Genomic DNA, 23,713 nt, shown 5'->3' with positions numbered 1-23,713 from the left:
ACCACCCAGCAGGCTTCGTTCCAGATGAGAAATGAACATGTTCTCCTTTTTCAAATTCTTTAGAGCTAATGACTAGAGGATGGCCAGGAATATGAATGACGTGAAAGCTGTAGGAGACTGCTTGCTTTCAAACTGAAGAAAGGGTATAAGAAGTGCCTGGGAGAGGCCTGGGCTGGACTATTTTTCAATGACATGGGCAAATGGACTCATGGAGGGCCGTTCTCCACAGGCTAATGTCTTTCTGAGACGAGCTGTCAATTACAGGTGTCTGAGACCACCTCTTCCCTGGGGTCAACAAGTTCAAATGGAAGGTGTCTGCTCTGCCCTCTCCTCCCCCTCAGAAGCTGTCACCTCACCTGGTCCCATCATCCACAGAGCAGACACGTAGTCAGAGATCCCCTTGCCCATCTGTCTTCCTGCTGGAGCCTGGATCTACAGCACCTCTGAGGTAGCCACCATGGCCCTGTACACTTCTGGGGACGAAGAACTCACAGTCCCCAAAGCCAGTCCATCCTTAGACACATGAGTCAGGAAGTTCCTATGCTGGACTGATGCCCTCACATCAAAGCTCCTGCCCATGTCCTTATTCTGGCCTTACCAAGGACAGCAAGTGCCCTACCCATACCCAGCCTCTGCCGAGAAATGTCCCCAGGTTAGTAGTGTTTCCAACAGCTTCCAGTGCTGACAGGTCCGGGCGAGGACAGAAGTCACCATGGCAGCTGCTGCTTAGCTGCAGCATGCACGCCAACACCTTCCTTCCCAAAGTTTCCTGTGCCTGGGGCCTCCCCTATACAGAGACAGAAGCTGGAGGAAATAATCTTCCTCTCGGGCTCCAGGTGGGAAAGCCGCAATCCCAGACAGCCCTGTTTGTGTTTCTGGGTACAGAGGAGCCCATACTAAAGTTAGCTCTTAGAACTCACCTGGTGAAATTGGCAGCCAGGGGGCCTCAGGAGCAAAAGCCAGGAGTGCCTCCTGGCCTAGGACTCCATATGCAAAATAGCATTGAGAAAGTGAGGAGAAGAGGAGAAAACCAAGGTCATGACACTTCTGAGGTCTGGCTCCAAGTTCCTGCTAGAGACCAAAGGTTTGCCTGCCCCTGGATGGAGGTCCTAAGCCCCAGCATGATGGCATTCAGAAGCGAAGCTCTTGAGAGGTGATCAGATTAAATGGGGTCATGAAGGTGGGGCCCCAAGGGTGCTGTTAGTGTCTTTACAAGAGAGACAAGAGTGTTCATTACAAGAGTGTTCATTCTCTCTTTCTGTTTGTCTCTGTCTGTCTGTCTCTCTCTGTGTCTCTGTCTCTGTCTCTCTCTGTCTCTCTCTCTCTCTCTCTCTCTCTCTCTCTCTCTCTCTCTCTCTCACACACACACACACACACACACACACACACACACACACACACACACAAAACAGGTGACCATATACCAGCCCAGAGAACTAACACAGTTCAGACTTCCAGCCTCCAGACTGTGAGACTGTCTAAGCCCCATCTGGGATATTCCCTCCAGCAGCTCATGTCAACTAAGACAGCTCCCAGGGACCATTTCTGATGCTCAGAAGGAGACTTCAGGAGCACCTAGCCCCAGGAATGATCCTGGCCTCTTCTGTCCCTGGCTCATCTTCCAATGATCCACTGCAATTGGCACCCAGCTGTGAGACAGCTGTGAGCACAGACGTGTGCAGACATTTCCCAGCCTTCAACACGCCATATGTTCTCCTTGGCCAGGAGCCCATCCAGCCCATGTACAGTGCAGTGTGGATGTATGGGGAGTTAATTCTCTTCAGATAAGCATCCAGCCCCACTGTGGGGACATCCTGGGAGCTATTCCTGCAGGGGCTGCTCAGAAGTCCAGTGAGACTGACCTATCTGTCCCAGGCAATTCCCCTATGACATGTGTTGTGCTGTTGGCTTTCGAGCCTTCACATCTACAGTCTCCTCACACAGACCTCCCAGCCTGTGCTTTCAGGTACCCCTTCTCAGGCCAAGTCCCTTCCCCCTTCTTACCTGCAGAATGACAATGCTAACCTTGTCACCTCATAGGTCAGTCACAGGTGAACTAGATAAAGCCAAGAGGTCTGCAGAATGTGCTCTCTCTCTGTGTGTGTGTGTGTGTGTGTGTGTGTGTGTGTGTGTGTGTGTGTGAGAGAGAGAGAGAGAGAGAGAGAGAGAGAGAGAGAGAGAACTTGTCTCTTTTCTTTTCTAAAGAGAGCAAGCAGAAGCCAAACCAGTTTCACAATTGGCCTTGGCAGTAAGATGAACTCACAGAGCCCTTCAGAAGGAGGAGGCGAGGCTGCTGCCCAGTGCATCTCATTTACTGCCCAGCTCCATCCCCAGAACAAAGCGTCTGGGGAAATGGAAACGTGGCCAGGAAGATGGAGATCTTCCCCAGTGTCAATCAGTCCACCCTGGTGAAACAGTCTAAAGAAATTCACTTTTTATATAGACAACTGCAATTTTGCAAAGCTCACAGAACTCGTTTGGATTATTTTAAAGCAGGAATGAAAAGAAAAAACTCTTTACAAGATGCTGGGGGGGTTATTTCTCTCTCTCTCTCTCTCTCTCTCTCTCTCTCTCTCTCTCTCTCTCTTTCTCTCTCTCTCTCTCTCTCTCTCTCTCTCTCTCTCTCACACACACACACACACACACACACACACACACACACACACGAAACAGGTGGCCATACACCAGTCCTCGACAGGGTCTCTGTTGTTTGCTGCTGTGTGTGCCAGAGTCACCTGAGGATTCTGTCTCCACCTCCCATCTTGCCGTAAGAGTGTTGGTCATACAGACACACACTACTGTGTCTGGCATTGCCTGGGTTCTGGGATCTGAACTTAGATCTCCTTTTTTTTGTCAAGCTCCTTACCCACCGAGCCATCTCCCCAGCCCTGGTGTACAGATACAAGAATTCTCATTGGCAATCTGAGTACACAGTTTTGACTACCAAACAGAAACATTTCCAAAGATCTCTTTTCATTGCATGATTTCATTTAAAAGTTGCTACTTTTACACTCCTCCAGAAATGTCCCCTTACCTGGAGGTATTGTTGTTAATTACTATTAATTAATTATTTATTAATTTTATGCTCTGCCAGGCGTTGTCAGCCAATGCCCTTGGAACTTGCGATGCCCTGTGACTAAAGTACAGGCAGTGTCCCCACTGTGCCACATCTTGGTTTGTGCTGTCTCTGTTGGTTTTTAAATCTTCAATTTCTTTGAAGAGTTTTTTGTTTGTTTGTTTGTTTTGTTTTGTTTTGACTCAGTCTCTTGTAGCCCCAGGCTGGCCTCAAGCACACTCTCTAACTGTAAAAGTTAATTTTCTGTTTCTGTGATACAACACCATGGCCAAGGCAGCTCACAGGAGAGTTTATTTGGGCTTACAGTTCGGAGGGATAAGAGCCCGGCATGGCAGGGAGGCATGGAAGCCAGCGGCAGGCATGGCAGCCAGTCCAGAAGCTGAGGGCTCACATCTTGAACCACGAGCACAAAGCAGAAAGAACAAACTGGAAGTCAAGCAAGGCCTTAGGCTCTCAAAGCTCACTCCCAGTGACACACTTCCTCCAGCAAGGCCACACCTCCTAAGCCTCCCCAAAGAGCACCATCCACTGGGGACCTAGTATTCAAATGCATGAGCCCATGGGGGACATGTCAAATCACCACAGTAGCCATGATGACCCTCAGCTCCTGGTGCCCCCGCAACCTCCTCACTAGGGCTGGGATTACAGGCATACACCACCACACCTTGAATCCTTGGTGGGATCTGTATATTTGTCAGATTAATTCAATCAAAAGACAAAATTATCATCCTCCAATTTGCTAATCATTATCCAATTCACTGACTAGTAAACTGTACAAAAACAATTTATCACTATGTGCTGATCACAAAGGAAAACAATGATTGCCTGGCTGGCTTCTCCACACTGTGGGGTCTCCCATACCCTCATACAGGCCATGAGGTTCCAGGCCCAGTCACAGTAAAATTGTATGAAGCTCCATAGACCCTCAACACTTCCTTCTACACCCTTTCACACTGTGATAAGGAAGAGACCTTGACCCTGCATTGGAAGCCCCATGATGTCCTGCTCTTAAATACCAGTAGCAGTTGAGAAGAAATGGCTTGACAAAGCTCCTGTTTTTAGAAGTCTTTAGTCCTACACTGTGCATAACGAAGAGCTTGGAGCATCTCTCTGCACAGGATCACAGAGAACCATTGGCCATGTTCTGTGTGACATTCCTTTGCCTGCTTTGTCATGGGAAAGAAGCCTCCAGACCACTCTGGGCTTCACTCTGCAAGAGATCACAGAGATAAAGTATGGCTGTCACCACAGTGCAGCGTCACAAGCTGCCAGCTCAGATCAACTAGCTATACATAACTAACTCTGTGCAGTTGTTCTGGGGACCGGAAGTAGGAAGTCAAAGTACTGACAGAGCCCCACTTCTCTGCTAGCTGGTGATGGATAGTGTCCTTAGTGCCCCAGCACCCTTAGTCATTCATATCCTTAGTACCTAGCATCCTCAATCCTCCCGCATCCTTAGTCTTCCTGCAACCCCAGTGCTGCCGCATACTTAGTCTTCTGGTCCTCCAAGTGTTCCCACACCCACAGGGTGCCTTGGCTGGCAGCTGCATCCCCCAGCCTTCTCCATACTTACAGTCTCATCATCTGTTCAGCCCCAGTGAGCCCCATCATCTGTTCTTCATTCTCCTTTGCCTACAAAGACAGGAATCAGATGAACCAGGCCACCCCAGGGTGACCGCACCACCACCACCACCACCACCACCACCACCACCACCACAACAACAGCAACACACATGGTACTGTTTCCAGAGCTCACATTCACAGGTACCATATAATAACAAGTGTACAACTTAAGCCACAACAGAAAGTTACAGTATTTTGTACCCACTGTCTAGACAAAGAGAAGGAAGGGAAGGTCAAGGGAGGGAGAATGTAGCCAGCACCTACTGCAATTGTCAGTGTATTGATTACACACATACACACACACACACACACACACACACACACACACACACACACACACAGTACTGATGACCAGACCTAGGGCCTTGCTAGGCAAGGGCTCTATCACTGAGCTACATTCCTAGCCCCTGTTGTTTATTTATAGTGCCCATTGCTCAGTAGCAGCCAGGTAGCATTCTAATGATGTTTGTGCTGGCTGCATTCTCCCTCCCTCAGTACTAGCAACAACCCCAATGTTATTATGTCCAGTTTCCTGGTGAGAAAACTGAGGCCCAGAATCTTCAAGGAAGTGGTAAAGGCAGAGTTTGAATACGGGGGTATGGTCATAAGGAGGCTTCTGTATTCCTTACTTGTCTGACAGGAGTGTAGGGGGTGAATCATTTACTCTGGGTCCTGGTCAGAGGGTACAGTCCATCATGGCAGGGAAGGCATGTGACAGGAACATGAGGCTGCTTCTCACATCTCTGGGCACCAGGAAGCAGAGAGACATGAATGTCGATGTTCACCTCACTTTCTCCACTTCTGCCTTTCCTTCAGTCTGGGCTCCTAAGCCATAGGATGGTACCATCCACACTCAGGGTAGGTCTTCCCTCCTCAGATAAACCTCTCGGGAAACATCCTCAAGGACACATCCAGAAGTGTGTCTCCTAGGTGATTCTGAATCTAGTGAAGTTGACAGTGGAGATGAACCATCACAGCCCTGGCATGCAGATATATATCTCACACGTTTGCACACTCATAGACATGAGTGAGCTTTGCAGACACCAAGTCATTGCCTTGGCTATTGCATCAAGCCTGAGGAAGAAGGCTTGAGGCAGGGATGATTTGTCCAGGCCCCACAGCTAAGGGGCAACATCCTGGGGTGGCCCCAGCTCTCTGTGTTTTAAATACAGGGCACTGTTATGGGGGATGTTTGAAGTGCAGCATTGGGCTGTGATCGACTTCAGCTCTGTCTGAGTTTGTGAGGCACACCCATAGCTCCAGACACCACTTCATTGATCTGGAAGAGCTCAGGGCTGAAAGTCTGACCCAGACTTGGCCAGCAGGATGTGGGGACTCAGAAATCCATGACAGCAGTGGAAAAGAACTCCAGCAGGTGCCACAGACTGAACTATGTGTCCCCCAATTCACCACAGGGCTCCAAGTCTACAGAGTGGCTGTGCCTGCAGATGGATGTGTAAGGAGGTAATGAAGTGAACTAAGGTCTCAAGGGTGGGTCCTGATCCATAGACCTGGCATCTCCGCCATGTAGGGACATAGTCAGAGAGTGGCATATGCATACAACCCTGATCCACCAACTGCGTTCACCCAGCGTTTGGGTCAAGGAAACATGCAGCCTTTTCTAGTACAGAAATAACTCTAAGCCCACATGGGAAAATGTGACATGATTATGCAGTGGGCAGTTATTAGTTAGTTTTCTATTGCTACGATGAAATACCGTGACCAAGGCTTATAGAAGAAAACCTTTAATTGGGCTTACGGTTTGGGTGGGTTAGGGTCCATGATGACCAAGCAAAGGCATAGTGGCAGAAACATCTGAGAGCTCACATCTTGATCTTCAAGTAGGAGGCAGAAGGTGAACTGAGAATGAATCTTTAGAGACCACAAAGCCTATTCCCAGTGATACAATTCCTCCAACAAAGCCACACCTCCTAATCCTTCCCAAACAGGTCCAACAAGTATTTAATCAGGAGCCTATGAGGGCCATTCAAATTCAAATCACTATAGGGGACACACCTAATGATTATGCAATAAGGACACCACCTCCTCAGGCTCTGCAGCTTTTGATCCTCCATCTGTACATGGCACAGCATCAGGACCAGATCAGTGACTCAGAAAATGTTCTGAGCATGGGCTGAATGGGGCTACAGTTTTTGCCAATTAGCTCAGAGACTTTCTCTTTAAAAAGCCCCTTTTTCAATCCCCAAGGGATCATCGGTACTTAGAACTTACTAGAACGAGAGATCAGGCCAGGGACCCTGAAAGCTGACTAACATGGTCTCTGGAAAAGCAGAGCCGTTCCAGCTCTAATCTCCCAGGTTGCAGCTGCACCCTGTCCCACAGCCTTCAGAGTTCTTTCTTCCAGACTGCAAGCATGTGGCCCTAGGGAGGGGAGAACATGTGAATTTGTTCAAAGAGGCTGAGGACAGGAAGCTGCTTCCTGTCTTCCTGGCACAGGATTCAGAGTGCAGCCAAGGGCCATGGTGGTCTCCCACAAAGTGAACTCCTGCTGATACTAATGAGCACCCACAGGGCTGGTGAGTCCCTGCACAGTCCAACACATCAGGGTTCCCCGGGCTAGCACAGAGCTCACAGCAGCAGCATGGCTCTCAGAGGCCCTGTAAGACATGCAAGCTCAGTCCCCTCGTGAGCTGTCATGGGGGCTTACCCCCAAACGTATTGGCTGTTAGGACGCAGCCTCCAGGGCAGTGAGGAGAAGCCAGGCCAGCTATAGGGCTTCTTTGCTGACTTAATTGGTAGATAGACATTTAACATACTTCCCCCGTTCCTGCCACTCTCCACATCTGTGTTTCTATCATGCTCCCTGTTCCCTGTAGCAGGAGTTCTGTGCTCATTCATTCATTCAGAACATGTCAGGGGACCGTACGTGCAAAACGGCTCCGCAGACAAATGTGATAGTGAAAATTATTATTTGTTGAACATCAATTATGTTCCAGCTCTGTGAGTGAAAGTAACTTTAGTCCCCAAACAACCTGATAGCTGGGCTTTATCATTTCTAGTTTATGGAATCAAGTGTAGCAGACAGGAAGTGGTTAACTAGTCCTGGGTCACACAAGGGAGGCAGGGCAGGATGTGAAGCCCAGGCCGTCGTGGCTCCCAGGCCCACATCCTTCCCATCATATGGCAGTGTCCCCTACATTGTCCCTTTGTCAGGGGAGATTGCTCATTGGGTAAAACACTTCAGGCATGAAGACAGATCACCCTAGTCAAGAATGAAAGAAGTTCCCCCAGAGAAGCAGACACAGGGGCAAAGAAAGCCAGATGAGAAAAGGTTATGGGGTAGCTATGATGGGACAAGGAGGCCTCCTGGGAGATATGTCTGCTCAACACATCCTCAGAAAAGACTGTTCCAGGCGGGCAAAGTGGTGGGTGTCCCAGACAGAAGGAACAACATGGGCCAGGAGCAGAGGCAAGTCTGTAGAGTGGGGTAATGCCTTCTCCAGCGCAGCATCCAGAGCAGCAGGGAGGAGGGAGCTCAGATAGCTCTGTGCCACAGTTGAGAACTTCAGCTGGATTTGTGGGATAGGGCCCCCGTACAGGCCATCAGTTTGATCACCTTGGAGAAGAGACCTTGGAAACGAGTGCCCCCATTGGAGATGCGGAGTTCCTGAGCTTTGGGCAGGGAGGAGTTCCTGGGCTCTAGAGATGAAAGGCATCCTGGCCCAGGGTTGCGTGGCTATAATTCCGTTATTCATGAGGCTAGATCAGGGAGTTCTTGAGTTTGAGACCAGCCTAGGTTGTATTGTAAGATCCTGCCATAAAATTAAATAGAAAATATGATACATAAAATAAAAAAATTGGAACCAGCAAGGCTCAGAGATGTGGTATCTAGGTGTCTGTGACCACAAGGCGTTTAGAGCAGGTAACTGTTCTCTGACCCAGGTTGTGAGGACATATTGGGACTTCTTTGAGTAAGGATGGCAGCTAGGAAGTGGGACAGGGAAGGAAAGCTGGAAAAAAGAAGGGCAGTTGGTGACTGGGGCTCATCCAGAGGCAGGTTCAGCTGTGGGGACCAGGGCTCCACCCCTTACCCCCACAACACTCCCACCTGACAACCCATCAGCTCCAGGGACAGTGTGGCACCAGGAATCCGGGTGTCCTGCTTTTCTTTGTTGTTTTTGTTCCATCATTAGCCAAGGGCACTCCATGGGTGCTCACTGCTGGGGACCAAGCCCTGCCTTAGTCGGGGACAGCCCTGCCGGAGAGGGGCTACGGTAAGCTGCAAGAGGCTGTGGACCGCACCTGCCACAGTAACACAGGGGACAGACGGCAAGGGGAAGGGACAGGCTTTGTCAGTCTCGCTGGTGTAGGTGAATGAGGCTGAGCAGCGTATCAGTACTGTTTCCCCAAGTTGGACGTGACACCACCATCTTGAAGCAAAGCATCCATGATGGCCCTCATGAGAGCTCAGATCCATTAACTCCACTGTGGAGGGAGGGGAGAGGCCCATGATACCCTTAGAGGACCTTTGTGAGGGCCTCAGGAATCCCGCTGAGAGTTTAACTCTATAAGTGTTAAACAGTTGCTGAGGAAGGGTGTCTTAGTGGTGGAGCTGTCTTTGAGTCCCGAGCTCCTGGTCTCACTATGTAAGTGTTAAACAGCCACTGAAGAGGGGCAACACAGTGATGTCTCACTCTGCCTTTGGGTGCCCCGTGTTCCTATAAATGGCCCCAGTAAGCTCATTGGTTCCCCAAGCTGGACTTGAACCAAGACCTTTCTTTGGTCTGCCTCTGTCTGCCCATCTGGATGAGATATTTCTTTAGGTCTCCTCAGGGAAAGTTCCACAGCATCATGGGACTGGAGAGCTGGGTTTTATTACTGTGTACTCAGCTCCAAGGGGAGACAGACACCTTCTGGGCTCCCAGAAATACTGGTCTCTCCCTCTGTATTAGTTAGACGAACTACCTGATGGGAAGCAGCTTGAGGAAGGAAGGACGTATTTGGGCTCCTGCTTGGTGGGCACAGTCCATCCTGTGCGGGGAGGGAGGACAACAGGAGCTGTGCTAGGCATGGCGGCAGGAGCATGAGGCAGCAGCTGCCACACCACATCCACAGTCAAGAAGAAGAGAGACGAGGGCTGGAATTCTCCTTTTTATCGAGCCCAGGACTCCAGCTCATGGATGATGCCACCCACAGCTAAATGAGTCTCCTTGCCTTACGTGAAGTCAGTCTAGAAACTCCCCACAGACATGCCCACAAGTTTGTCTCCTAGATGATCCTAAGCCCAATCAAATGGTCAGTGAAGCCTAACCACTGCACCCCCATTGTGAGCTTAGGCCCGGAATGTCCTTGGAGCCTCGCCCCAACCCCAGGCCCAGGCCTGCACTTCTGTGCTTGCTCCTCTCTGCAGGAGATGGGGACTGACTGAGCTGAAGCTTGATGAACAAGATGGTGGACAGGCACCGAAATTTCGAAGAACACAGAGCAATGGGCACATGTGCCCACGGATGTCTGCATTGCTCAAATTCCAGGATGTTCTTCGGCTGCCAAAGGTTCCCCTCCTCTAGCCGCCTGGGACACCTTTCAGTACCCCTTCCCTCATACAGCTTAGGCCAGGTTGTCGCTCTCATAAAAACATCTCTGGTTGGAGAGGGTCTCCTGCTATAGCAAAAGCCCCAAACCCCAATAAATCAAAGCCCCAGCAACAGTGCCATCATTCAGAGCAATCACAGAAAGCAGGGATTATGCAGCTCAAACATAGCTGCAAATTAGCGAGCAAAGGGTAGCCCAATGGTTAGGGTCCTGAGGCGCTGCCCTGCACTGGAAGGGAGGAAGGGGTATGCTAGAGGGTGGGACAAGTGTGTGTGTGTGTGTGTGTGTGTGTGTGTGTGTGTGTGTGTGTGTCCCTTTGGGAGGAGCAAGGAGCCTCTTGCTCTTTGCGTCACCCCAGGAGGTGCTTGACAATATCCGGGGAGGTCTTTTAGATCGTCACAACTGTGGGTAGAATCCAGGGATGGCATCGAACATCCTACCATGTACCAGTGCTCCCATTGCAGCTACTCAGTCCAAGATGTCCTTGGTGCCAAAGTGGAGATCCCTGTTGTCGGGGAAGGTTATAGATTTACCATCTAAGCCATGCTAATAAACATCACCCGGGCACCTGTTCTCTGCCAGGTACCTCCTGGTGCTGACAGGTGATGGTATGTGTGCTGGGGGCTTAGAGAACCAATAACAGTGCAAGAGGGGATGCTGGGACGAGAAAATGCAGGGAGAGAGAGTCAGACCCTGGAGATGTCAGCAAGGACGAGGTTGTGGAGGAAAATTATGATGAGCCCTGTGCATTTGAATTTGGCTGAGGATTTCAAGGTGAAAGGGGGGGGGGATAAAGCTTCCCATATTTTGTAATGGAAATGTGCATATCAAGGAGGTGAGGGAAATATTTTCCTGCTCGCAAACTCTGGGCCTGTTTTATGACATGGATGTTACATCTTGAACTCGGAAGACAATTTCAAAATTCAGTGGGTTAGTGTGCAGTGAAAAATCCAGCCACTTCTCACCTGTACCCTTAATCAGTGCTGGCAAAACCATTAAATCAGATCTTCCAAAGAGATGCTTGGAAGCCGCTCCCACTACCGCTGAAGCCCTTCTGGGCTCGCCGCCTGGAAAATCTGGAGTAGGCTTAGCCACTTTACTTTTCTGCTTAAAAAAGGGCAATTTCACACGCCTGAGGTGCAGGAGCCATGTCATTAAGGACACTGCCTGCTGTGTCTGGAATGGACTGTCCACAGGAGCCCTCACCCACCGCTGCTGCCTCTCCCTGTAGGGGAAGACTGAGAGCAATGAATATTCAGGCTTCTACTCCGAACCCATGCGGTGTGATCTGGCTGTTAGAATCCCAAGGGTCTGCTTGTACAAGGGGTAAAATACAGTTCCTCCAATGGCTGGAAATTTGCAATGCTTGACTTGGAAATACATCCATCAAGAGAGCGTGTAGCTCTTCACTCTCCTGCTTGAGACCTATTACACTCCGGACATCCCCATTCCAGAGGGTCATGTGAAAAGGACCCTAATGAGGGTCATTAGGTTCAATCCTCTTCCACCCATAGAGGCAACTTTGGGGTTGGCAAACCTGTGGCCAGCCTCCAGACACCCAGTGAGGATGGGCCAGGCACACAGGAGGTGCTCAATGAATTTTCACTGGAAGAGCAGTTCTGGTGGGGGAGTCTAAGCAAGGTTTGACATGCTTGATGCTATGCAGTTTTTCCCCAGCTTGAGGGGCAGGACTGTAAATAGAAGGTAAATGGGACAACTGTCCCTGGAAGATGGTTTGAACACGGGGCATGCTCTGCTTTTCTGTGGCGGGCGATTAAGAGACCCAGCTTCTCTCTCAGCCCACTCGGTGACCTCAGGAAAATTGGTGCATGTCTCTGGGTGCATCTCCCCATTTTCAAACACAGTTTTGGTATAGACTCCAGGAGATCAAAGACCCCTGACAAGGGTATGTCCAGGTAGTGGGGCCCATTCAGGGCCAGCATCCTAGAGGGCCAACATCCCAATCCCTGCCGGTCCTTCTTCGCAGCCTTCCAAACATTTCTGGGCAAAGCAGATGTCTCCCGAGAGCTGGAGGAGGTACTGGCCGAGAGCCGTGTGCAGAGGAACCTCCGCCTGATGTCGGTGCTGGAGCTGCTGAGAGCGCCTTTTGTCCGCTGGCAGGTCATCACCGTTGTTATCACCATGGCCAGCTACCAGCTATGTGGACTCAATGCGGTGAGTATACTCTCCTTCCCCAACGTATACCCATCAGCATCAACAGAGAAAGGGAGGGAGGCCAGAATGGGGGTGGCTCAGAATGTGAGCCCTGGATGTCTGACTTCAAACCCTGGCTCTGTAAACCTCCACTGAGGCTGTGCCTTTGAACATCTGTAGAACTTGGCTGGTCCTCAGTTCCCACCTCTGTAGAGCGGGATAGAATAGAGCGGACTTATCCACACAGCCAGCACAGTCGTCCCTTGCACTAATACCTGTTGTCCTACTGTGTGTCCCTGGAAATAAGGTATCATAGCTCTCAATAAACAGACACAGGAAGTCAAAGGGACAGCGGACCAAAATGATTTAAATAGAAGCGATCTTGGTGGTGCTGGCTTCGTCTTATCGGAGTCTAAGCTGAGCCCTCTCTGGAGGCCCCAAGCTTCTGGCTCTCTTCAACGTTCCAGAAGGCAAAAATCCCCAAATCTGAGAAGTGAGGAAGCCGAGTGTGGTTGCTTCTGGGGAACCAGGTGGGATGCCTCACCTTGGGATGTGGTCAGCTCTCCATCCACCAAGGGATGCAGACAGGCTTCCAGGCACACAGCGCCGAGAACATTTAACAGAGGCAGGGAAGGGGAGCTGTGGGGAGGCCCCCAAAGAACCTCAGCCCTTATACCTGCTCAACAAGAGTCTAGCACCCCCTACTATTGCGCGGGGTGGTGTTCAGGTAGGAGAGGGAGTGGCCGTGGGGCTCCTGTCCAGAAAAGGGGAAACGACTGTCCAGGAAGACCACAGCCACACATTCTGCCTAAAGTCAACATCTCCAGATTCTATTTTCGGAAACTCTGGTGTAAAATGAGGTCACTTCTTCCTTAGTCATTTTTGCTTTTTTGCCTTGGTCTGGTTAAGAGAGAACAATGTGGAGTGGAGAGTTAAGAGCCCAGTCTAGGTCCAGAGCGGCCATGGCCGGTTCTGCCGGTTTTTCTCCCTCAGGCAAGTTCAAGGTCGGGTATATCAGACCCTCCTTGTTCTGAAGGGAGAGGGAGGATGCACTGTTTCCTAAGGCTCATACTTAGAGTCTTAAGGACATGTGAGGTTCATGCTTAATGAGGCAGTTAGATGGACAGCCATGACATTGCTGGGCAGACCTTCACCTCCACCAGGACCTAATTTCCCATCTGCGGATCCTATAACAGATGAATTCTGCCCATGTGTCTTCAAGCCCCACTGCACAGAGGTCTGCCAGAAAAATCTATCTGGTGGGCTGCGGGGTGGTGACTGTTTCTACCTTCCTGGCTCACACACTTTCCCTGACACAGGACAAAGAGCTGTGGACTAAGTCAGAGGCCTGGCTTCCCACCTCGCTGTCACTATGTACCTATAGCAAGCAACCTGGGCCATCTGCTCCCCCTGGCCTGACTTTATGCACTCTGTTGTGCTCCTGATCAGGTGCACACATTAGCACCTTGTGGGGTCCAGAGCTGTCATTCAGGCCCCGCTGTTAAGCACAGAGATACTGAGGCATTTCCCCAGAGGTTCATTGCTAGAAGCTGTAGATAGGAGATTTGGGCACCAATTGTCTGAGTCCCAAGTTCTAGATACGTAAGCCCAAAACAGTGAGGGACCTCAGTGCCCCCTCAGGGTACTCTGTATGTGTTTCTCACGCTGTCCCCACTTCACCCCTAGGCAGCCACCGAGCAATGCTTTTCTCATTTTATAGACAAAGGAACACACGTGCTGGTTAGTGGTAAATGCCAGCGGCAAGCCTGACACACCGGCTTGGGTCCAGGCCCTCCCCTGAACTGCAGCCTTCTCTTCCATACTGCAGAAGCCATGGCCAAGAACTAACCCAGACAAAAACAGTAGGTAGCTTTAAAATTTGCATTGTCCCTCATTTAGATGACTATGGTCAGTCGATTGGGAGACACTGGTCAATACAGCCAGTCACCTTCCCATTGGTTCCCAAGAAGTCTTATAGGGTGTATGCATCATACGGACTTCTTATATGAGAAAGACATTGTATCTTACAAGTAGCTCAAGGTCCAGGGAGCATGGTGCTGGCCCTGCCAAGTCACACCTGCTCCCTTCTCTAAGTCCCCAGCACCTGCACTAGGCCAGGGCTTCTCAACGCCACAAACTGTTTACACCTGAGGCTGGAAACCACCGTCCTGAGGTTACAGGATGTTCAGTGTCATCCTTGGCCCCTGCCCAGCTGCAGCCCTGGATGGAGGTCAAGTTGCCCTGGCTGAGAACCACTCACTGATGCCCGAGTCCCTGCTGGCTTCCATGTTCTTCAGATTGTGCCAGTGCTGAGTTATCCGCCTTTAGTTATCATGTTGGGCAGACCTGCCATTTGTCCCCCTTCAGTCACCTATGAGACAGGCTTGAGTCAAGACTCAGCATTTTCAGTGAAAGTAGTGTCACGTTCCTGCAAAGGAGAGCTGGTCTGGTGGGACACACTGATCTGGAAACTCCAGACGCTGAGGCAGAAGGGTTGGGAATTTGATGCCAGTCTGCAGAGCATCCTGAGCAGATGTTCTCATCGTGACTTACACATCAGCAATGTTATCTGCAGCCAAGCTAGCAGGAGACTAACAGCGCATTGCCTAGCCGTGTGGCCTCTAAGATCAGCTATTTTAAAAATAAGATCAAGTGATGCTAAAGGGCCTTGAGGTTGTTACTCCTCTCCCTTGCCCACTCCCCTCCTCTCCCTCCTCTCTATACAAAGGGAATCTCTAAGAAGGAACTAAGAGATAGAGAGAGGGCCCCGTTGGTAAAGTGCTTACCGTGTGCATGAGGGCCTGACGTCCATCTCCAGAACCTACATTCAAAAGGCTAATATGGTGGTGCATGCCTGTAATCCCAGCACTGGGAGACAGACAAGTGGACCCGGGACTCAGTGGCCAGCCACCTAGCAATCAGCAAGCCCAAGCTAGTGAGAGAACAGGGTGGATACACCTGGAATGACACCTGAGGTTGACCTCAGATCTACACACACACACACACACACACACACACACACGCACACACACACACACACACACACACACACACCCCACACATACACACACATACACACACACACACACACACACACACACACACACACACACACACACTCGACATACAAGGAATGGGACAGACTGTCTAATGTCTGAGCTGAGGACACTCACCAAAGGCGTTTTATGGGTCAGGGCTTCAACTTGGTTACAATTCTCCCTTGTGTTTGTCCTGTGTGTGGCCGTTTTCAAACCCTGCCTATTTTAGCTGGTTTAGTCCCAAGGTACCCTTAGTCTCCGCACATCCTGGCCTGAAGGCTAGCCTGGTGTTTCACGGCACAGCTATTGAGAGAACAGGATGGGGTCAGGAAAAAGCACCCAAGCTTTGACCTGGATAAGGACCTGAGCATGCCACACAGAGGAAAAGCAAGTAGGTTCCGCCCAGCAGGGATGAAGCCCAGGCAAGCACCCAGAAGATGTTTAATACGTGAGCAAGCCTAAGCCTCAAAACAGAGCCATAGATCAGTCTGTGGAAAAAACCCATCCCTGGGGAGAGCATAATATAAATGAATTACATCTCTCCAGTGTATCCATTTCTTGTCACTGCCGGACAAAAATAAACCACAGTACTAACAACCCCAGGCTTCAAACCACTTGCCATCGTACAGCTTAGGAGGTCAGAGGTCCCCACATCAAATCAGGCCACACTTCTCCTGGACACACCAGGAGAAAAGCCATTCCTCTGTTTTCCTAGCTTTCTAGGAGCTTCCTCCTCTCCTTGGCTTGTGGCCTCCTCCTCCATCTTCAGAGTCAGCAGCAATACAGTAGGTTTGAATGTCTCTCCCTCCCCTATGTCTCTGACCAACTCTGCCTCCCCATTTCCCCTCTATAAGGAGTGATTGCATCCATAGCTCTCCCAGGTGATCCAGGAAAACCTGCTGCCTCAAGGGCCTGAACCACGTTTAGAGTCAGATTTGCTATGTAAACTAAGATTCCCAGACCATGGTTCTGATCACCATGTCCAACAAGCATGTCCAGGTCAGCATTGTCTTGCTCTGGGTGTTGTAGTTTGAATGTGGACTATCCCCCCACACACACACACACACAGGGTCATGTGTTAGGGCACATGGTCCCCAGGTGATGGTGCTGTTCAGGGATGCTATGGACAGCTTAGAAAATGGAGATGAGCAAGTTGGACATGTGTCCTGGTGGGACAGGCCTCAGGGGTCACAGCCCAGGTTCCTTTTTGCTCTCTGCTTCTTGGTCTGTGTGGACTGTGTGGAGTCTCACCTCCATGAATCCCACCATGACACACTGTACCCTCTCACATTGTGAGCCCAAACAGAACGAAAACCATCCACTTAAGTTACTTCTTGTCAGCTTGGTCACCACCATAAAAGTCACTAATACACGGGACAAAGATGAGGCAGACATCGGCACATGTTGGCAAAGAAGGTCAGACCACATCTCTTAGCCCATGGCCACTGTGTTTACAGCCACGAGTAGCTAGAGGAGCCCTGGGTGTCAGTAGAGGGATCTGAATCATTCTGTGAAGAGAGTGGGTTCCCGGCGGGCACCTCTCCACTCCCGTGTCATTGTGTGGGGTGGGGCTCTTGCTTTCTCCTCAGTCTTCTCACAGTGTGAAGGGCTAGAATGGTGGCACAACACACTGCCTCATCAAAACACTGCACCAGCGTCTGAAAGGGAGGCATTTGGACAATGGAAATGGAGACTCAGAAAGATGCCAGCGCTGCTCCTGCTGGGGCTCCTTAAGGATCCATCCCCAAGGAGGATGGCCTCACAGATGCCTCCTACACAGACTGACAACAGAGGCTCTTTTTATCCGATGAGTCTGCATATCTCCATGGAGAGATGGAACCGTCTAGAAGGTGCCTGTTGTTTGTCATATGAAGGCTTTTCCTGGAGGCTTCAGCATGTTAGCACCATTGCAGTAGGGAACCTGGGGCAACCTGCAAAAGGGGAGGTGAGTGTAGTTGCTCCTGCTGACTTGGTGAGGTGGGAGGGGGGCGGCCAGCCCTGGCTCCATGGCTCTGTGACTCTGAGTGTCCCAGGTGCTTCCTCCTTTCCTGTCACAAGGCCCTGAAACTGTCAGATCATATCACCTTCAGTTCACACAGAGGTCAAAGCAAAGGCAGTCACTTCCTCCTCCTTGAAATGAGGTGTGGGGGCAGGGTGCTACATGGATCTGGCAGAATGGGACAGGCTACCCCTACAGACTTCACGGGCTCCAGGCTGGGGCTAGGGGGCAGGGAGTGAAGGGCAACTCCTGCCTAGCGATGTCTAGATGCATTCAGCAAGATGGCTCAGCCTTCCTCACTACAATGAACACAGAATGGCATGCACAATGACCCTCACCACTGACTTCCAACCTGCTGAGGATGTCCACAGCTGCGCCACTGCAGAGAGAAAGGAAACTAGGGAAGGACAGTGTCATGAAAGCTAGAGAGGCAAATGAGAGGCCCTGAGCTGAGATGACGTGGAGCTGGAGAACAGCTTCTGCGGGAAAATATATACCAAGTGTGGGTGGTGGCTGGAAGCTCTGCCTCCCTGTGAGTGGAAAGCAGAGAGCATGGCGACACTGAAAACCAGTGAGTTGGGATGACAATAAATAATACTCTTAACCAAGTCTGCAATCCAGCTGTGACTGGGTCTGGGGGACCATGGCTATCCAAAGGGGAGGGAGCCTGTGTGACAAATCCAGGGACACTGAGGGGTTGGGAATGATAGATAGCCTCAAACGCACAAGAACTGGTGGGCTAGTTAGGGACAGCCTCTGTGCCCTGCAAATAAGGTAGCAAGGCTCATACCGATAGCCTAAAGTCCTACCTCTCCCACCCATTCAAAGGGAGGCAGATAACCCAGGGCAGTGGCTGCTTGCTTCAAGTGAACATTAAAACCCATCTCTGCCAATTGATGCCAAGGATCAGGAAAGTAACTCATTTGAATTGTGTCTCTGGGTGTTCAGGAGACCCTATGAATGAAGAATTACCTGTCCCTGCAAACCTAACCAGCTGTTGGATACAAGTCAGTCCTGATTTTCCCTAACATGGGAGAATGAATAGCTTCTCAAACAACTGTTTGTAATGAGATAGATTTAGAAACAAGGGCTTCCTCACACAAGCACTGGAGCAGGGCAGCCCAGTGTTGTGCCTGAGTTGTGGGCATCAATGGCTCTGCCAAGAGATACCAACGTCCCAATGTTTCTGTATGTGAGGGGGCCCCATGAAGAAACTGCCGACAACTGCTCCATATGATTAAAGGTTCTTATTGTAGATTTGAGAGAGAGAGAGAGAGAACAGCCAGAGGCATCTGGAAGAGTCCAGAGCAGAGGAAGAAAGCAGGAGCCTGGGTATAGCTAGGGTATCGGGAGAGTGGGAGAAAATAGTGGAGATAGAGGGATAGCAAGAGATAGAGAACAGATCAGAGAGAGGAGAGAGAGAGAGAGAGAGAGAGAGAGAGAGAGAGAGAGAGAGAGAAATAGATAGACAGAGATACAACAGAAATTCTTCAGGCAATAAAAGTTTCATTTGAAATTTACATTTCCTTTCTTAAGTAAATGATAAGCAAAGTCATTCTGATAACACACATATAATAAATCTCTCAGCTTCCTAATTAGTGGGGCAGCTGCAGCTCTGCAGCTGTAAAGGAAGATCTGGGCATTCTGTTATCTTACTAAGGAGATAGCCTATAAAGGATATTAGAGGAGTTATAAAGCTAACCTAATGGGGAGTCTACGAAAAATAGAGAAATTGTGCATTATATTCTATATTTCTAAGTGTAATAAACATCTTAAACTAACATTTTGTGGTAACAATAATAAGGGTGTCAGTTTCTCTCAGACTTGTATTATTTACTTTGAGAGGGAAAGAGGGGCTGATGGGGAAATGTGGACTGCAGCCAGCATGGCTGGGAGGAACCATGGGCGGTTCCTTGGTGTACAGGCTGTAAAGTGAAGGCTGAGGGACAGTTACGTTAAAAGCATCCCAAATCTTAAAACATATTCTTCTATCCTGTGTGCAACTTTAGACCAAAAAAAGGAAACTTGTAGCTTTCTCTCAGGGCTAAGAAGTTAGATTGTCCTCTGGCTGAACTTCGAGTCTTGTATCATAAAACTAAGATTAGGAGTTTGTGTGCAGAGAGTTAACTGCCGAGGAATTTGTGCAGGGAGTTAATCACTGGTCTATGCTATTGGCCAGACTTGGCAAGAGAGGAGCTGGCACCGTGATAAAGTTGCTTTGTGCCCAATAACCGTGGTTCAACAAATCAGAAAGCTGGTAACTCTGTCCTTGTGCATTTTTCTGGGAAGGTTTATCTTATAACGCATTAGCAAGACACCCTTCAAGGCACCTGGTCTAATCTGAGTTTACTTTGGGGCTTTAAATCAGCTAATTGTGTAAAGGCTATCTTTGTAGCTGAGAATACTGTTATTTTCCTATGTCAGCCTGAGCTATGATATAAAACGGGTTTCTAAGTTTCTCACAGTTTTCGTGGAACAATGGGTCTAGTTTTCTTGGAACAATGGGCCTAGCTATGAAAGTATATTTTCATTCATCAAAATTACGGTTTAAGAAGAAATAATCTTCCTGTCAATCCACAGAAATAAATGTACCCAAATAGTGGAAAACACACTACCAATAGGCTGTGGGAAGAATCCCATAGCTGTTTAGGGAAGAATTATAGTAGCACATGAGAAAATTACAGACAGAAGCAAACAATATTTGGAGTCTGTGGCCTCGTAAGCCTTGCTTGAATGAGGTTCCTCCATCAAAGAATCATTCACCTGGTGGGTTGACACCTGAATTATTAATTGCCATCTGCTGTATGCTGCCATGACTCTTGGCAGGGAGAGAAGCCCATGAGCTGGAGGGAGTTAAGGGTAGAGGAGGAGATGGAAAGGGCAGAATGTTAGCATGGACTTTGAAATGTGTAACAGGTACCTGTGATACTGAGGGAGCCAGGAGGCCAGCAGGGACTTTGATATGCTAATAGGTACCTCAGGTAGCCATATGTCTCTTATGCCAGGGGTAAGGGAAACAACTCCTTTTGATGGATGGGAACCAACCTCACAAACTCCTGAGGAATGCTGGCTTTTATCTAACAGCCAGACACCCTCCTACAGTCCAGGTTGAGCTTATTTCTGAATATTTGGACTGCCTTTGGGAGTTTGGGGAACAGGAGTTTCCTTTGGACCTGACTGTACGTGTACAGTTACACAGACCTCAAGAGCATCATTTGTACCATATGTACTGCGGTAGATTTATCATAGCAGTTCCTAGTGGGTCATAGTAAAATGTTTTGTGGGGTAGAAACAGTTTTTGATTCTCACAAAGCATGCTTATCCCAGCATGTCATGTTAATGACCCAAGAGGGCTGCAGAGGTTCCAACCATCACATTCACCACCCTGACCACAGAAAGGAAAGTAGGCCAAAATCAAATAAAACAAACTTGAGAGCATACTTCTTTGATAAAGTTTCTTTAAAAGAAGAGGAGGAAGAAGAAGGGCTGGAGGGAGACGAGGGCGGCCAGTGAGATGGCTCATTCAGTAAAGGTTCTTACTACCGAGTCTAACCTGCACTCAATCCCTGGGCCCCACGTGATGGAAAGAGGGAACTGACTCCTACAGCTTCTTTTCTGACTTCCCCTCCCCTGACACACACGCAGGCACATATGCACTGCCCCACCCCCACAATAAATAAATAGATGTAAAAATACAGTAAGAAGCTTCCTGCCACCCCCACCTGTATTTCTGTTGCTACCCTCCTAACTGCGATACAATCTAGGAAGCAGTGTCTCAGGGGGGCAGACATCACTCCCAGGAACACAGGGATTTGCTAGTGAGGAAGTGGGAGAGCCACGTGGCCATATGGCACAGCTCCCCTGTGAGCCTGGACTCAGGGGCACTGTGCCGAGAGATCCTCACACCTTCGTCTAACTTAGGGAGGAGGCTGAGGTCTCTGGATGACCTGTCTGTTCTTTTCTGCGTTACAGATCTGGTTCTACACCAACAGCATCTTTTCCAAAGCTGGGATCCCTCAGGACAAGATCCCATACATCACCCTGAGCACTGGTGGAACTGAGACACTAGCTGCCATCTTCTCTGTAAGTCACCAAGGGCTCCTGAGAATGCCCAAGAGCTAAGTGGCATGCGGGCACCCAGGGAGATTAACAGGACTTGCTTCGTGAGGGTGGGCCTTGTCGTGGGACCCTGTCTGGCTTTGGGAGAGGCTCAGGCTCCAGGACCCTTCACCCACCTAGGCTCTTCTTCTCTGTGTCTCCATGCCTTGTGTCTCCAAAGAAAACACACCGAAGCCTAGTTCTGACTGTGTGATGTTGGACTGTGTGCTCCACTTCTCTGAGCCTTAGCGGCTTCTCTTGAAGAAGCACTCACATCTGTCTTCTTGTGGAAGTGTGGTCTGTGCTTCACTCTATAGACACACGGTACCTGTGGGGTTCTCCAGAAATGAAAGAGGAGTAAGCTGACATCTCTGACCTCGAAGGAGATGCTCGAGTGTTCGGTCTCCCCTGCTGATCTCCACAGAACAGGGGGATGTCAGCACAAGCAGGCCGGTTTCCCCACCCCACTGCTGACTTTTCAGCAGATCCAATTTTTTTTCATGACTTCCCTCCTACTACTGATCCGGTGGCTTTAATGGGGTGCACCATGTAGCCAGAAAAGGGTCTGTATGAGAATTTGCTTTGGTGATGAAGGTTGTTTCAGTCCTCCAAAGCCTCTGTTCCATTTCCTACTCACAACAGGGATGGTCTGGGTTTCCATGCCAGCTCTGCTTCTCCTGAGAGAGGTGACATGAGACAGGTGACTCTCTGTGGTTCACTGTCCCCATTTACATAGGGACATGTTCCTGCCTCACAGGCATGGGCTGGGGAGTAAACAAATGTCACTAAGGGACTGGCAGGGCTGGAGGACAGTGCATGCTCAGCAGGTACCCACCGTTCTATGTGGGCAGGTGAGTCACACCCTGTCACCTGAAGTGAGGCTGCGGTGCATGTCCTTGCATCCTTGCAGAGAACATAGCAGGGACATTGTGTGTGTGTGTGTGTGTGTGTGTGTGTGTGTGTGTGTGTGTGTGTGTGTGTGCTCATGATTGAGCTTCAGAACTGGACAGCTCTACCTCCCATCCGGGACATCCACTTACCAGCAGGCTGCACTTGTGGAAATTGCTATACATCTCTGAATGGATTTGCACATTTATAAAATTAGCTTTTAACCCTTGTCATCTGTTAAAGTGAGAAATCCACAGTCTGCTTAAAGGGCAAAGGGATTTATTAAGAAAGGAAAACTCACAAAGCAGAACAGAGGAATTGTTGTGGGGTCCTGGAAAAGGTGAGACATGGTCCCACACTGTTCTTCCATCTCAGACTGTCCCAGCATCCAAGTCCCACGAGGGAGTGAAGAGAGCAGCCAAGTGCATGTGTCTCAGATCTTGAGGGTAGCCGGGAGGCCACACCCCAGGGGCATGTACTTCAAGGTCATAGGCAGGTAGAGCCGTTACCCGCTACATCTCTAGGGCTGCGCTTCAGGGTCGTAGAACAGATACCCACTACAATCTGTGGCAGGCAAAATTAATGGATTCCAAAGACCCATGGGTCTGAAGTCATAGGCCAGGAGATTGCGTCAAAGATGAGAGTAAGGACCTAGAGCTGTGGAGGTTACCCGGGCTTATCTGGGCAGTCAATGAACCTTTGAAGTGGCAAAAGATGAGGTCAGAATGTGAGGCATAAGGAGCACCATTGCTGCCTGGCCTGGAAAATGAGGAAGGAGTGCGGGCACAGAACCCTCGAGGCTTCTGGGAACCGGGAAAGCCAGCGTCTCTTCCTCCCCAGAGTCTCCACCCCAGTGCTGTGAGTTTTGTCCTGTGAGACCTGCTCTAGACCTCTGGCTGCCCAAACTGCAAACGGCTACCTCTGAGTTGGTTTAAGCTGCTTGTTAAAGTAACAGCAAGATAACTCTGCAAGAAAGAGTTGTCATGGAAACAAAAATCAAAGCCCATGGCTGCTCCTTCTCCTCCCCCAAACTCAACATTCAGCAAGTCCTCTGCTCTTTGCAAAGTTTGTGTGACCTGCTTTTCAGGACCACTCAGACAACTTCACCCAACCCTTCGGGGTAATTTCCTATCAATAAAAGGGCATCCTGATTATTTTTTCCACTCTCTTTCCTGAGATTTTTTTGACAGTCTATTAAAATGGCTCTGAGGCGTAATAAAACTGAGACGGAAAGACGCGCTCTCTCGTCCTTTTGATCTGTGGTTAATTTGGGCAGCGGCCATC

At 49.7% G+C, this 23,713-nt stretch overlaps 1 protein-coding gene across 3 annotated transcripts in view; it reads left to right on the top strand.

Annotated features, from left to right (window-relative positions):
- The window catches only part of Slc2a9 (solute carrier family 2 member 9), a 153,949-nt gene that overhangs the window by 83,240 nt on the left and 46,996 nt on the right, over nucleotides 1-23,713 (top strand). For all 3 annotated transcript variants that reach the window (XM_059275800.1, XM_059275801.1, XM_059275803.1), the window contains 2 exons: nucleotides 12,240-12,427; nucleotides 21,416-21,526. In XM_059275800.1, coding sequence (XP_059131783.1) covers nucleotides 12,240-12,427; nucleotides 21,416-21,526 — 299 coding nt within the window. The remainder of the gene's footprint in view (nucleotides 1-12,239; nucleotides 12,428-21,415; nucleotides 21,527-23,713) is intronic.

Source organism: Peromyscus eremicus, chromosome 10 (assembly GCF_949786415.1).
Source record: "Peromyscus eremicus chromosome 10, PerEre_H2_v1, whole genome shotgun sequence".
Classification (NCBI taxonomy): domain Eukaryota; kingdom Metazoa; phylum Chordata; class Mammalia; order Rodentia; family Cricetidae; genus Peromyscus; species Peromyscus eremicus.
Note: the sequence above shows the minus strand (reverse complement) of the source record. Positions and strands in the feature narration are given on the sequence as shown.